The 12,737-nt window shown below is 42.6% G+C and overlaps 1 protein-coding gene and 1 pseudogene across 1 annotated transcript; both read right to left on the bottom strand.

The window, feature by feature from the left end:
• Window positions 1-4,500: 4,500 nt before the first annotated feature.
• LOC114218119 (E3 ubiquitin-protein ligase SIAH1-like) lies at window positions 4,501-5,349 on the bottom strand. The gene has a single exon (XM_028115094.1). The coding sequence runs from the start codon at window positions 5,347-5,349 to the stop codon at window positions 4,501-4,503; it is 849 nt and encodes a 282-aa protein (XP_027970895.1).
• Window positions 5,350-10,288: 4,939 nt separating this feature from the next.
• LOC114218020 (DNA-directed RNA polymerases I, II, and III subunit RPABC4 pseudogene) lies at window positions 10,289-10,461 on the bottom strand (annotated as a pseudogene).
• Window positions 10,462-12,737: the final 2,276 nt, after the last annotated feature.

Here is a 12,737-nt window from a genome sequence, read left to right as displayed (position 1 = left end):
GGCAGTTCTATAAGGAACTGTGGGCTCTCCAACAGTTGGGGGGAGTGAGAGTGAGCAGAACACAGGTTAGATGGAGAAGGGCTTCTGCTACTCCCGATTTAAAAAAGACTATTTCTATGGTGTGTTGATGTGTGTGTAGAAATATTAATTTGGTAAGAAAAAAATCGACAGTAATGATGAAGTGATATAGACAAATTGATTTACCCGGGTCCGCTGGTTTTCTGGTCCAGATTTTATCAATGATGTGTAACTATCAATCGTCTGTTTCAGTGCTCCCAAAGTATATTTTGGGGTACCCCAGGATATTCCTCCAGTTACACTACAGAAGGAAACCTTTGGCCAAATAAATTGTGAAAATGCTGAATATCCTACCCTTCCCTCTTGGGGATTTATACCTCACAAAAACGTATTAGAGACTTTTAGTTATCCCGCCTTTAAGGATGCTCTTGAACTTTGTTGAAACCGACTTTTGCTAAATTCACCTGATCACAGAATCCTCTTTTTGCATAACATTCACGAAAATCTTATGGCACCCATGTTTGGGAGAGCATATCGCAGAAACTGCTTTATAGTAACATGATAGCACTGTCACAGCTGAAGTAGTAAAAAATAATAAAGGAAACTTTCAGGTTATTTAAGAGCTTTTCAGCAATACCTGTTGTGATACTTGTTGCTTGTATCTAACTAAGGTCAGTTATACACTTAACTCTTTCAATCCTGGCACTGCATTGTAGTCCTCACTAGTGAGAAGCTCTAGTCCACCAGACATGATCTAGAATTTCTGATAGTGACATGAGAAGTTCATCTGGGCTTTTAAGAAACCAGTTACCACATGGAGTTGATAGGATTCTGGTGAAGGGCAAACATGCTTGGCCTATCACAGAGCTTGAGCGGCCTTATTGGGGTACATTCCCATTCTTACGACAGGTTTATGGAATATTAAAACTTGTTGACAGTCATTTGTGAATTCCTTGACTTTGTGGGACACAGGGTTGGTCACCTTTGGATAAGACTGTCTTTTTTTCTTGGGTCGGTATGGGGTTTTTATGATGTTGTCTTTGTTGCCAGGTAAAATATTAAGAATGTAGTTAAGACTTGGAGAGTAGCCTTGGTTTTCATGTTTAGAAAGCTGGATCAATTGGTGGATTTATTGGGTGTTTTTCATTAATTTTAGTGGAAGATAAATTAGTTTTTTTATCTCTTGTTTGCATAAATTATCTATCAAATTTTATGCATGACCGCTGCTCATTTTGAAGTTCTCTCTTGAACAGGAAGTGAGATAAGACCAAGCTGGTGGAATTGGTAGGAGGTATTCTGTCAGGCGCTATCACATAATCACATGGGATATTGTGATTAATGTCACAGTGGCTACAATTGTGATGTGGGTAAGTTTTTTCCCCCCAGTAACATATTTCCCTTTTCTGTTTTATCATGCATTCAAGTCAGGGAGATAGGGAAGTTTCTGTTTCAATCTTGAGGCCACCGTAGAAACTTACTTAATATTTATGAGCTCCAGTTTCTGGAAGACTCATTCAGGTGAACTTTAAAAAAAATAGAGATTTCTTTTTTTTTTAAGATTTTGTTTATTTATTTGAGAGAGAGAGAAAGCACATGGCGGGGCAGGGGGGTGCTCAGAGGGAGAAGCAGACTCCCTGCCGAGCAGGGAGCCCGATGCGGGACTCGATCCAGGCACTCCAGGATCATGACCTGAGCCGAAGGCAGTCGCTTAAGCAACTGAGCCACACAGGTGCCCAAAAATAGAGATTTCTTAGCCCTACCCAGATTTGCTAGATAAGAGCCTCCTAGTGTAGGGGGAGGAATGTGATTCTGTATGCTTTGAAAGCTCCTGGAGCCTAAGTGATTATTCTGTGCCGCTAGGCTTTTCACCAGCATCTGGAGCCAACAGATGAGATTAAAAACCCCAGTACTTCCCACCTTAGGAGTCTGTTAATTCTGGTTTCTCGTTCTTGAGTAGAGCACTGATTAGCCAGTGTGAATGTCTTTGTCATGGCCATTCTGAGGACAAACATTTGTGTGCTCTCTTGGTTATTTCTATAGCACCTCCTACTTAACATGAGTTCTTGAGTGCTCTGAGTGGGATGACCATGTAATCCAGGGCATTTCTGAGAGTAAAAGGAGGGCCATTAATAAATACCGTGGGACAACAGACATAAAGCAGAGTTGTTCCAAGCAAACAGAGATGTATGGTCACCCATAAGGACCCAGCCTAAGTCGAAGGAGAGAGAATCACGAGAGGAAAACCCATTGAAGAAGGTCACAGGGGAGCAGATCTGCCTTTTTTTTTTTCCCCCTGCTTCTCTCTCCTTTCTGATACTTTGGTACCCAAGGGAACATAGGGAGATTAGATTGACAAACGCCCCTGTTGGGTGGGATTGGGGCAGGGAGGGAACAATGTTGGAATCATCTGTGAACTAGATTATGTTGAGCTGTGCAGCCTTTGAATTAAATCCAGACCTAAAACTCAGTCAACCACAAGAGGGAGTAAATATTTATGCTCACCCACCATAGAATCAGGGCTGAGCTGGGCTCTGGGACACCACAATAAAAGATTCCTTGCCTTCATGGAGCTTATGGTATAGTAGGAAGTATAAGTGAGTGCACAGGCCATTCAAATACTGTGTGAAGTTAAGTCCAGGTTTCCTGCAGAAAGAAGAATGCAATTTCACAAGTTGCAGGGAGTCCATGTAAACCCAGAAATAATATTCAGCAGGACCCCAGCCACTACCAGGACCCTCACCAAAATTCTCCATTGTTTCCCACTCTCTCCTATTTTACTTTCAGTGGCCCCATTTTTACTTTCTGAATGTGGGTTTTTTTTTTTTAATTTGCCAGATATTCTTTCAATGAGAATTATAAAAGGACAAAAACATTTTTTTGCAAATTGCCTTTTTTTTAAACAAATGATTTGCTTTTGATTACAAATACTGTGTAAGACGATGCCTTCTTCTGCAAAACCAATAAATACAAAAACAAATTTTATTTTATTTCTTAAAAGATTTTATTTCTAGAGAGAGAGGGAGGGAGAAAGAGAGTGAGAGTACAAGCAGGGGGAGCAGCAGGCAGAGGGAGAAGCAGGCTCCCCGCTGAGCAAGGAGCCTGATGCAGGACTGGATCCCGATGCAGGACTGGACCCTGATGCGAGACTGGATCCCGATGTAGGACTTGATCCCAGGACGCTGGGATCATGACCTGAGCTGAATGCTTAACCTACTGAGCCAACCAGGCATCCCCAAAACAAATTTTAAACATGTGATTTGTCCAAGATATTTGGAAGAAAAAAAAAAACCCACCAGATTTTTTTTCTGGTATTAAAAAAAAAATCAGTATTCCTTTACCTTTCAAAGAATAAATTCAAAGGTATGACTCAACTGGAGAAAAAGAGAGACAGACAGACAGAGACCATCTTACAGCTACTTTAAATAGCTTCTGATAATTGTTACCTTTCCTTTCTGGAACTCCTATCTTCTCAAAAGAGTTGAATGTAAAATATTTTTTTTTTCCTTTTTTACTCTTTTCTGTTTCTTTTTTGTTTTTTCTCGTTTTTTTCCTGTTTTTTGTTTTTTTTTTTGTTTTTTGTGTTTTTGTTTTTCTGGTTTTTGGGTTTTTTTGGGGGGGTTGTTTTTCCTTTTTTTTTCTTTTTGTTTTTTTTCTGTTTTTTTTTGGTTTCTTTGTTTTGTTTTTTGTTTCTGTTTTTCTGCTTTTTTGTTTTGTTTTTTGGGGGGGTTGTTTTTTCTTTTTTGGTACAAAATTGTGGTTTTATTAAAACACAGGGACAGGACCCATGGGCAGAGAGAGCTGCTGCCTAAAATATTTCTAATGAACTGATTAATGGGGGAAAAGGAAATATGTATTGAACACATATGTATAAGCTCTACCATAAACAACTATGCGTATCAGAAAGACACTAACTTTAAAAAGTCACCAAAGTGAGGAAAAACCTGAGCTACAGAGAAGAAAGTCAAATTTAATGAACAACTAGAATTAATAAAAGTTAGCAAACACACACACACAGCAGCACTATGTATTGACGCACAAAGGGGAAAAGCTAGTGGTCCAAGACCACTCAACATGGCTTGTTGGTTAAAGGAAAAAAAACAAACCACATGCACACACACCAACTGTCGGGCATAAACACCAAAACGCAGTATTTTTCAACAGTACAGTCAATCTGCAACATAAATTCAGAATTATTTAACAAAGCTTACTTTCTTAATACAAGAGATGCCCGTGTTGGGTGTGTGTGTACACACACACACACACACACACATATTTTAAAAGGTTTAGTGTCGACTTATTTTTAAAGATATTAGTGATACTACACGCAACTGTTTCTGTTTTTAACAGCCTTTGCTTTTATTTACGTCATGTGTCCAGAACTATGAAAAGTGTCAGGTTGACAGACAAAAATGGGTGCCTTATGCTCTGTGAAATGGACTGCGATGGTTTTAAACAGTGGCCAGAAAACGCTGGCTTGCCATTTCAACACATGGAGATAGTTACATTGATGCTCAGGTTGCCGTCTTCTGCAAAAAACTCTGCAACGTTGGTATCGAAGACTAGGCAGTCGCTCTTCCTAATGGCTGTGGCAATGCCGTCGTGAATGGAGCGTGGAGTTGCTTCCCAAGTCAGCCGCCGCCTGTGGCCATTCAGCTCAAGACGGTAGGCGAAGTCTTCAGCTTGCTTGTGTGATCCTATCAGCTGGACAATGGCGAAGAACTGCTGGTGACCGTCGTACTTTTCTTGCTTCTCCAAGACTAGCATGAAATGAACACCAAAACAGGACTGCGTCATCACCCAGTCCACGGCCCCAGGGAGGTTAATGTCGGTAGCCAGGAAAACGATGTCTTCTCCCTGGAGGGTCGTAATGGAGTCGTGCTCATGCATCAGATGGGGCATCACAGCATCCAGAGAGCCTTGCCACTTACAGAAGTCACCAGGACACGGGCACAGGTAAGGCCTAAACTCACACAGCTCTTCGTGGTCGGCTTTCTTAGCGTGTGGCAAAGTTATCTCACATCCACAAGAGGCGTATTTACATGGGAAAAGCACGGAGTTGGCCACTTTCTCCATAGCCAAGTTGCGAATGGATTCCAGAGGGCCCCGGCAGGTCGGACAAGACGTGAGCTTCGGGCGGCAGGCGGTACACACAAGATGGCCGCTGTGACACTGAAGGATGGGTGGTAACACATAGTCAAAGCAGACCGGACACTCAAAAAGACTCGCCAGCTCACTGTTGGATGCAGTTGTGCCCGCCGGGGCGGGCGCCGTCTGGGACGACGTACCCGTCGAAGTTCCTGGACCTAATGCTGGCGAAGTCTGGCAGCTCATTTCTGTAGGTGGACGCTCCGCCTCGGACTCCGGTTGTGGCTCAATCGTGGCTGAAGCGCGCTGCGTGGTCCTCGCCGCCAACCCCTGCCACCACCGGCAGCGCGTCTTCCCCGAACCGCCTCCGCCGCCGCCTCGGCCGCTGCCGCCGCCGCCGCCTCGGCCGCCGCCGCCTCCGCCTCCGCCTCCTCTCGAGAGTGTGCCCCTCAACGGCCGCCTACGGCGCCTTTCAACAATCGCCTCAGACGCCCTGGAGCGCGCCTCTGAACGGTCGCCTCAGGCTCGAGGGCGCGCCTTTCAGCAGTCGCCTCCGACGTTCGAGAGCGCGCCCCACAATGGCCGGCCCTGACGTCAGAGAGCGCACCTTTCAACGGTCGCCTCCGACGTTCGAGAGCGCGCCCCGCAATGGCCGCCCCTGACGTTAGAGAGCGCGCCTTTCAACGGTCGGCTCAGACGCTCGGGAGCGCGCCCCGCAATGGCCGCCCCCGACGATCGAGAGCGCGCCCCGCAATGGCCGCGCCCGACGATCGAGAGCGCGCTCCGCAGCGCACTGCTGCCGCCGCCGTCGTCTCGCCCGGTTCTCACGCCCCTCTCGCGCCCCGTATAAATGCCACACACTACAGCAGCAGCCGAGAGGGTAGGGCCCTGCGAGCCGGCAGCCCCGGGGGGGGGCGCGGGGCTCTGAATGTGGGTTTTTTTTCCTTTTAAGATTTCATTTATTTATTTGACAGACAGAGACACAGCGAGAGAGGGAACACAAGCAGGGGGAGTGCGAGAGGGAGAAGCAGGCTTCCCGCCTAGCGGGGAGCCCGATGCGGGGCTCGATCCCAGGACCCTGGGATCTCGACCCAAGCAAGGCAGACGCCCAACGACTGAGCCACCCAGGCGCCCCTGAATGTGTTTTGTAATCCTCAATTCTACGTAGCCAAGAAGTACTAAAGGTATAAATGCTTCAGGCTCTAAATTCTCCTACGCTATCTCTTGTTCCTGCTCACAAATCCAGCTTTTTTTCTTAAAAAAAATATTTAATATTTAGGTAATCTCTACACCCAACGTGGGGCTTGAACTTACAACCCCAAGATCAAGAGTCGCATGCTCCACTGACTGAGCCAGCCTGGCAACCACAAATCCAGTTTTCTGAGGCCCTTAATGCATGGTAAGGACTGTTTAAAATAATTGATATGTCCATCGACAGATGAATGTATAAAGAAGATGTGGTATATGTACACAATGGAATATTATGCAGCCATCCAAAGGAATGAGATCTTGCCATTTGCAATGGCGTGGATGGACCTGGAGGGTGTTATGCTGAGTGAAATAAGTCACTCAGAGAAAGACATGTATCATAGTACCTCACTGATATGAGGAATTCTTAATCTCAGGAAACAAACTGAGGGTTGCTGGAGTGGTGGGGGGGGTGGGAGGGAGGGGGTGGCTGGGTGATAGACACTGGGGAGGGTATGTGCTATGGTGAGCGCTGTGAATTGTGCAAGACTTGAATCACTGAACTGCACCTCTGAAACAAATAATGCAACATATGTTAAGAAAAAAGAAAAAGAAGAAGATAGCAGGAGGGGAAGAATGAAGGGGAGTAAGTCGGAGGGGGAGATGAACCATGAGAGAGGATGGACTCTGAAAAACAAACTGAGGGTTCTAGAGGGGAGGGGGGTGGGGGGATGGGTTAGCCTGGTGGTGGGTATTAAAGAGGGCACGTTCTGTGTGGAGCACTGGGTGTTATGCACAAACAATGAATCATGGAACACTACACCCAAAACTAATGATGTAATGTATGGTGATTAACATAACAATAAAATTAAAAAAATAAATAAATAAAATAATTGATATGAGGGGGGGGGGCCCTGGCTGGCTCAGTTGGAAGGGCATGTCACTCTTAACCTCGGGGTGAGTTGGAGCCCCACCTTGTGGGTAGAGCTTACTTATATAAAACTTTAAAAATAAAATAAAATAATTGATGAGGGTGTGACCCTCCTAGGGACTACTTTTTTTTTTTTTTAAGATTTTATTTATTTATTTATTTGAGAGAGAGAGAATGAGAGAGAGAGAGAGAGCACATGAGAGGAGGAAGGGTCAGAGGGAGAAACAGACTCCCTGCTGAGCAGGGAGCCCGATGTGGGACTCGATCCCAGAACTCCAGGATCATGACCTGAGCCGAAGGCAGTCGCTTAACCAACTGAGCCACCCAGGCGCCCCTAGGGACTACTTTTAATTCAAAACTGAGATACCTTAACCCAACTGATTCTCAAAATGGTATATTTGTAAGATTGTCATATTTAACAAGTAAAAATACGAAAGATGCTCAGTTAAATTTGAATTTCAGGTAAACAACAGCTCTTTTTAGTAGGAATATGTCTCATGCAGTATTTGCGATATACTAAAATATATTCATTGGTTATCTGAGATTGAAATTTAACTGGGTATCCTCTATTTTATCTGGCAACCCTACCTATTTGGAGAGCTATGTTTGAAGCTTCCGAAACTCTGATTTGGTCTTTTTTTTTTTTATAACCATAGCCCTAACCATGTCCCACCATGGGATTCTTTTCTTTCATTTTTTTCAAAAGCCATTATTTATTCCTACTGTAGTTCAGGACTGAGACACAGAGGTCACTGTGATGAGTGGGAGTGAACAGTGAAGTTACTGAATGGGAAGTCCAGGTTCAAGTGTGTGCAGTTGGCTTGCACCTGTAAGCAGTGTGGTTTTACTGAAACTTCCAGGGAAGGCAGTCAGTGGTTGGAGCCAGGTAGAGTAAGACCAGGATCAGGGGTAGATTTGGAAATGGAGAGAGCCAACTGTGGGCCACGTAGACAAGGCAGGGAAACTTCTTGAAGGCAAGACTTGTGCTGTATTCATTTTGCATTGCTACATAGCTTACACAGTTCTTGAACTGTAGCAACTATTCAAATATTTGGTGGATTAAATTGCCTCTTCCAAGGGACTATCTTCTGATTTTTCTCCTTCTGCATAATCCAGTGGGAAATGAAATACTTGGCTAATTTATTTCTTAGCTGTCTCCTGCACATATGTGCTTCCCTTATTTAAGTTTGTAAATGGCCCCATGGGGTTCAGCAAAAGAATCAGTTATGAGCAAGAATGGACTGGTAGATTTCATAGCTAGCTGAGCTAGGCAGAGAATACTTTTAACATTAGGGCTGAATGTGAGGGTGTATGTGTGCATGTAAAGAGACAGAGTGTGAGCACCATGCTAAAAATAGATTGCTGTGTTGGCATTTTACAATATAAAACTTACATTAGAACCTTCGAAGTACAGATTAATTACAAAATGAGCCAAAGTCAGTTCTGAAGGTGAGAAATGACCCAGTGTTCGAGACAAGTTATATAGTAGGTTGTTATGCATTTGCTCTGGCTTGAGCAGACAGGTGCATAAATACCACTGAGAGATGACTCTACTCAACACAATTGGTTTTACTCCTACTGCACTTTTTGGTGACTCTGATTTGCAGCCTCCTGGAATGTTGCCAGCCATCTCCAGGGGTGTTAAGAAATATCCAAAACAAAATTAAAATAATTCACTTTAATTTAAAATGCAATTATATATATATATATAAAACACTTTTAGGAGCAGTGGGATTGGGTGTTAGAAAACCAGACCAAGCAGTGGAGTAGCAATTACAAAGTTGGGAAGAGAAGAAAAAAACAAACACAAAACATGTTAACAACTTGCTAATGGATTGGACACTGCTTGGGGAAGATCTAGAAACCAGCAATAAAACCAACCTCTCCATTTAGTTTTAATCAAATTCCTGGGAATTCATCCCTATTGTTTGAAATGTCATCTGCAGAGTAACTTGCCCTGGTTTTATCTGATTTTGATTATTTGCTTGTGATTCACACATTCATTCTTCCTTTGTGTGCTCTGTGCTAAACACCAGGCTTAATAACACATAGGATGAGTTTGAATGGGTTCTTTTAACATCCCCATATTACCATTCCATCTGCAAACACTGTCCTCCCCTACAATGGAAGCTGGGAAGGGGGTGCAGCATCAGAGTGTGGAATTTAGTGAGCTCATCAAATGGTGACCATTGAGAGACCAAATGTGCTCGGTGCTACACATCCCTTTGGGACGATAAGGATGGTAATGGCTTTGAGAATGAAATAATATGTTCTGACTTAAAGGACAAATTCGGGTAAAGCAAGGAGAAAAGAGAGGATGAAATTTTCTCTCCTTTTACAGACTAAATTTAATTGTAGTTAATAGCAGCTGACTTTCCCCATGCCTTTGCTGTGGGAAGAGAGACCTTCCACCAAAAGAGGGGCCAGGGTTACTGAAGATTTTAGGTAATCTGGTTTTTGACCATCAGGTAACTAAACTTCTTTATTTTTATTTAAATTTTTTTTAATTGAGCAAAAGCGTTTCCTTTATATAAACTATTAATAGATGCTAAATACAAGATGGATTTTAAAATGAAATCATGGGTGTGTAGTTGTAATCATAAAGATAAGCACACAAATCAGAAGCTGTACAATAGGGGTGCCTGGGTAGCTCAGTCCGTTAGGTGTCCGACTCTTGATTTCCACCTAGGTCATGATCTCGGGGTCGGGAGATCAAGCCCTGCATCAGGCTGCAGGCTCATCGTGGAATCTGCTTGAGGTTCTCTCTCTCCCGCTGTCCCTCCCCTCTCTCCCTAAAATAAATAAATAAAATCTTAAAGAAAAAAAAAGCTATACAATATTGGGTGCCTGGGTGGCTCAGTCAGTTAAGCATCTGCCTTCCGCTCCGGGTCCTGGGATAGAGCCCTGCATCTGGATCCCTGCTCACTGGGGGTCTGCTTCTCCCTCTCCCTCCGTGCTCTCTCTCTCTTACAGGTAAATAAATAAAATCTTTATTTTTTTTAAAAGCTATACAACATTAACAGCAAATCCAAATACAAGCGAAGATAATCCTCTGAATTCTATATTTCATCGAGCATCGAAAACCACCAATCTTTTAGTCCTTAAAAGTACATAATTCTGCATACACACCTCTGCATATGATTGGATCCCTGGATTTTATTTCATTTCTCGTGTGACATTCTCTGCACCTGTATCATTGGCTGTTGCTTTGGGGGTTGAACATCCTTCCAGGTGTCCATTGGTAGTATCTCCAAATCCCCACCAGCCAATTCCCTACCCATGTGGCCCGGAGAAACTTCTCACCCTGGGCTTCTAAACAGATTCTGACTCTCGCTCTCTAAGACTTTTTTTAGATATTAAAATTCATGCTTTCTCTATACCAGAAAAAAGGGAAAAAATTTTTGGCATGCATAGCTAATGACTTAACTAGTACTGTTAAGCTGCTTTAGAAGATTAAACCATCAGTAATTATGAAAGTAAGTATAAATTAAAGGACAGTGTTTAGATTTCAGTGTAGTATTTTATATCCAGTATTCAGTATTGTTCTTTTTATCCAGTATTGTATTTCATCTAGAGCCATTACTGAACACATATATTTGAAAGTCAGAGTAGGGTCATAGAAGGACCATGGCTTTTTATCAGATATAGACAAACAAGAAAAACTATGCCATCAGTAAGTGCCAAAAACTATGGCACTAAGAGTAGATGTGTACATATTTTTTTAAAATTCTTTTATTTAAATAACTCAGTAAAGATATTTTTAAAATGTGGTTCAAGTCTGAAGAATGATACAACATACAAGCATGTATCCACAACTCATGTATGTATACTTTTATAATCCTACTATAAAAATGATATAGTGAGGTTAAGAAAACAATGAAAAATTTGCAAAGAAGAAATTATTTCATTGGAATTGTTACTTTATATATTTGTGTATAATTTACATATTATATATAATAATTTATATATTATTTGAAATAACATATATTATTTGAAATAATTTCATTGGAAAAGTGCTTTAAATATAAATCATGAATCCTGGGGTACCTGGCTGGCTGAGGTGGAGTGTGGGACTCGATCTTGGTTGTAGGTTTGAGCTGCACATTGGGTGTAGAGATTACTTAAAAATAAAATCTTAAAAAAAATCCTGAATCCTAAGCAAATATATATATTTTTTACAGATTTATTCATTTTTATTTTAGAGAGAGAGCCGCATGAGCCCTTGTGGGGGGAGGGGCAGAGGGAGAGTGCGTCTCAAGCCGACCTCCCCCTGAGTGTGGAGCCCTGACATGGGGCTTGAGATCATAACCTGAGCCAAGATTAAGAGTCAGACACTTAACTGGCTGAGCCACCCAGGCACCCCTGAGCAAATAGTTTTTAAGAAATGAGAAAAAGTAAAATAAAGGAAAAGGAGCATTTCCAGTCATCTTTTTGGGCACTTTATGAGTTTTTTTTTTTTTCCTGAAATGCATTTGAGACACTGCCCTTGTCTTGCCGATGTTTTTCTGTAAATGAAATGAAATCCACATTTTTGAGGAAGTTTTGGTTTTTACTGACTGGTACTGCTGGAGCCTGAAATAACTCCCAAATTAAATATGTACCAATCTGATCGGAAAGAATGCTTGGCAACGAGCTTAGATGATATATACGTTAGAAATCTGAAGACCAGGGGCGCCTGGGTGGCTCAGTTGTTAAGCGTCTGGCCTTCGGCTCAGGTCATGATCCCAGGGTCCTGGGATCGGGCCGGCGTCGAGCCCGCGTCGGGCTCGCTGCTCGACGGGAAGCCTGCTTCTCCCTCTCCCTCTGCTGCCCCCGCTGCTTGTGTTCCCTCTCTCGCTGTGTGTCTCTCTCTGTCAAATAAATAAATAAAATCTTTGAAAAAAAAAAAAAAGAAATCTGAAGACCATTACCTTGTCATGGTCATGGCTTAGGAAATCTCATCTGTTTCTGTAAGTCTGTAGGTCCTAGCTTATTGCCGTGTTAACGGATATTTACTTCTCTTGGTTGTTAGAATGGCCACACTTGGCCATTCCTGGAGACCTTTTGGGTTGTGACAATGGGCACAAGGGTATTGCTCCTGGCATCTAAAAAGTAAAGGCCAGGGATGCTAGTACACATCCCACGATACACAGGGCAGGGCAGCCCCACAACAAAGAATTACCTGGCCCCAAATGTGAATAGTGCTGAGGCTGAGAAATCTCGATCTACACAAAAGAAGAACAAGGGTTTTAAATTTATTTCCTAAAATGAATATATATGTGGACATTTCTTAGGTAGAGTTTTTCTTCTAATAATAATAGACTGATAGAATAAAAATTATTTTTAGAAGTTTGTCTTTACATCTAAGAAATATATTTTTGCATCATTTTCCCAATGTATAGATCGGAGTTTTTTAGCATATGTTCTGTTTTTCGTATTTGCTTTGCAGCTGTGTCAAAAAATAGATGAAGCGGTGTGTTCAGACATGCTCCATTCATCCTGATCATAAATGAAATGTCTGCCAGAAAAGGATCAT

The sequence above is a fragment of the Eumetopias jubatus genome, unplaced genomic scaffold (assembly GCF_037043125.1).
Source record: "Eumetopias jubatus isolate StellerSeaLion01/CBP00866 unplaced genomic scaffold, mEumJub1_p1.0 scaffold_11, whole genome shotgun sequence".
Classification (NCBI taxonomy): domain Eukaryota; kingdom Metazoa; phylum Chordata; class Mammalia; order Carnivora; family Otariidae; genus Eumetopias; species Eumetopias jubatus.
Note: the sequence above shows the minus strand (reverse complement) of the source record. Positions and strands in the feature narration are given on the sequence as shown.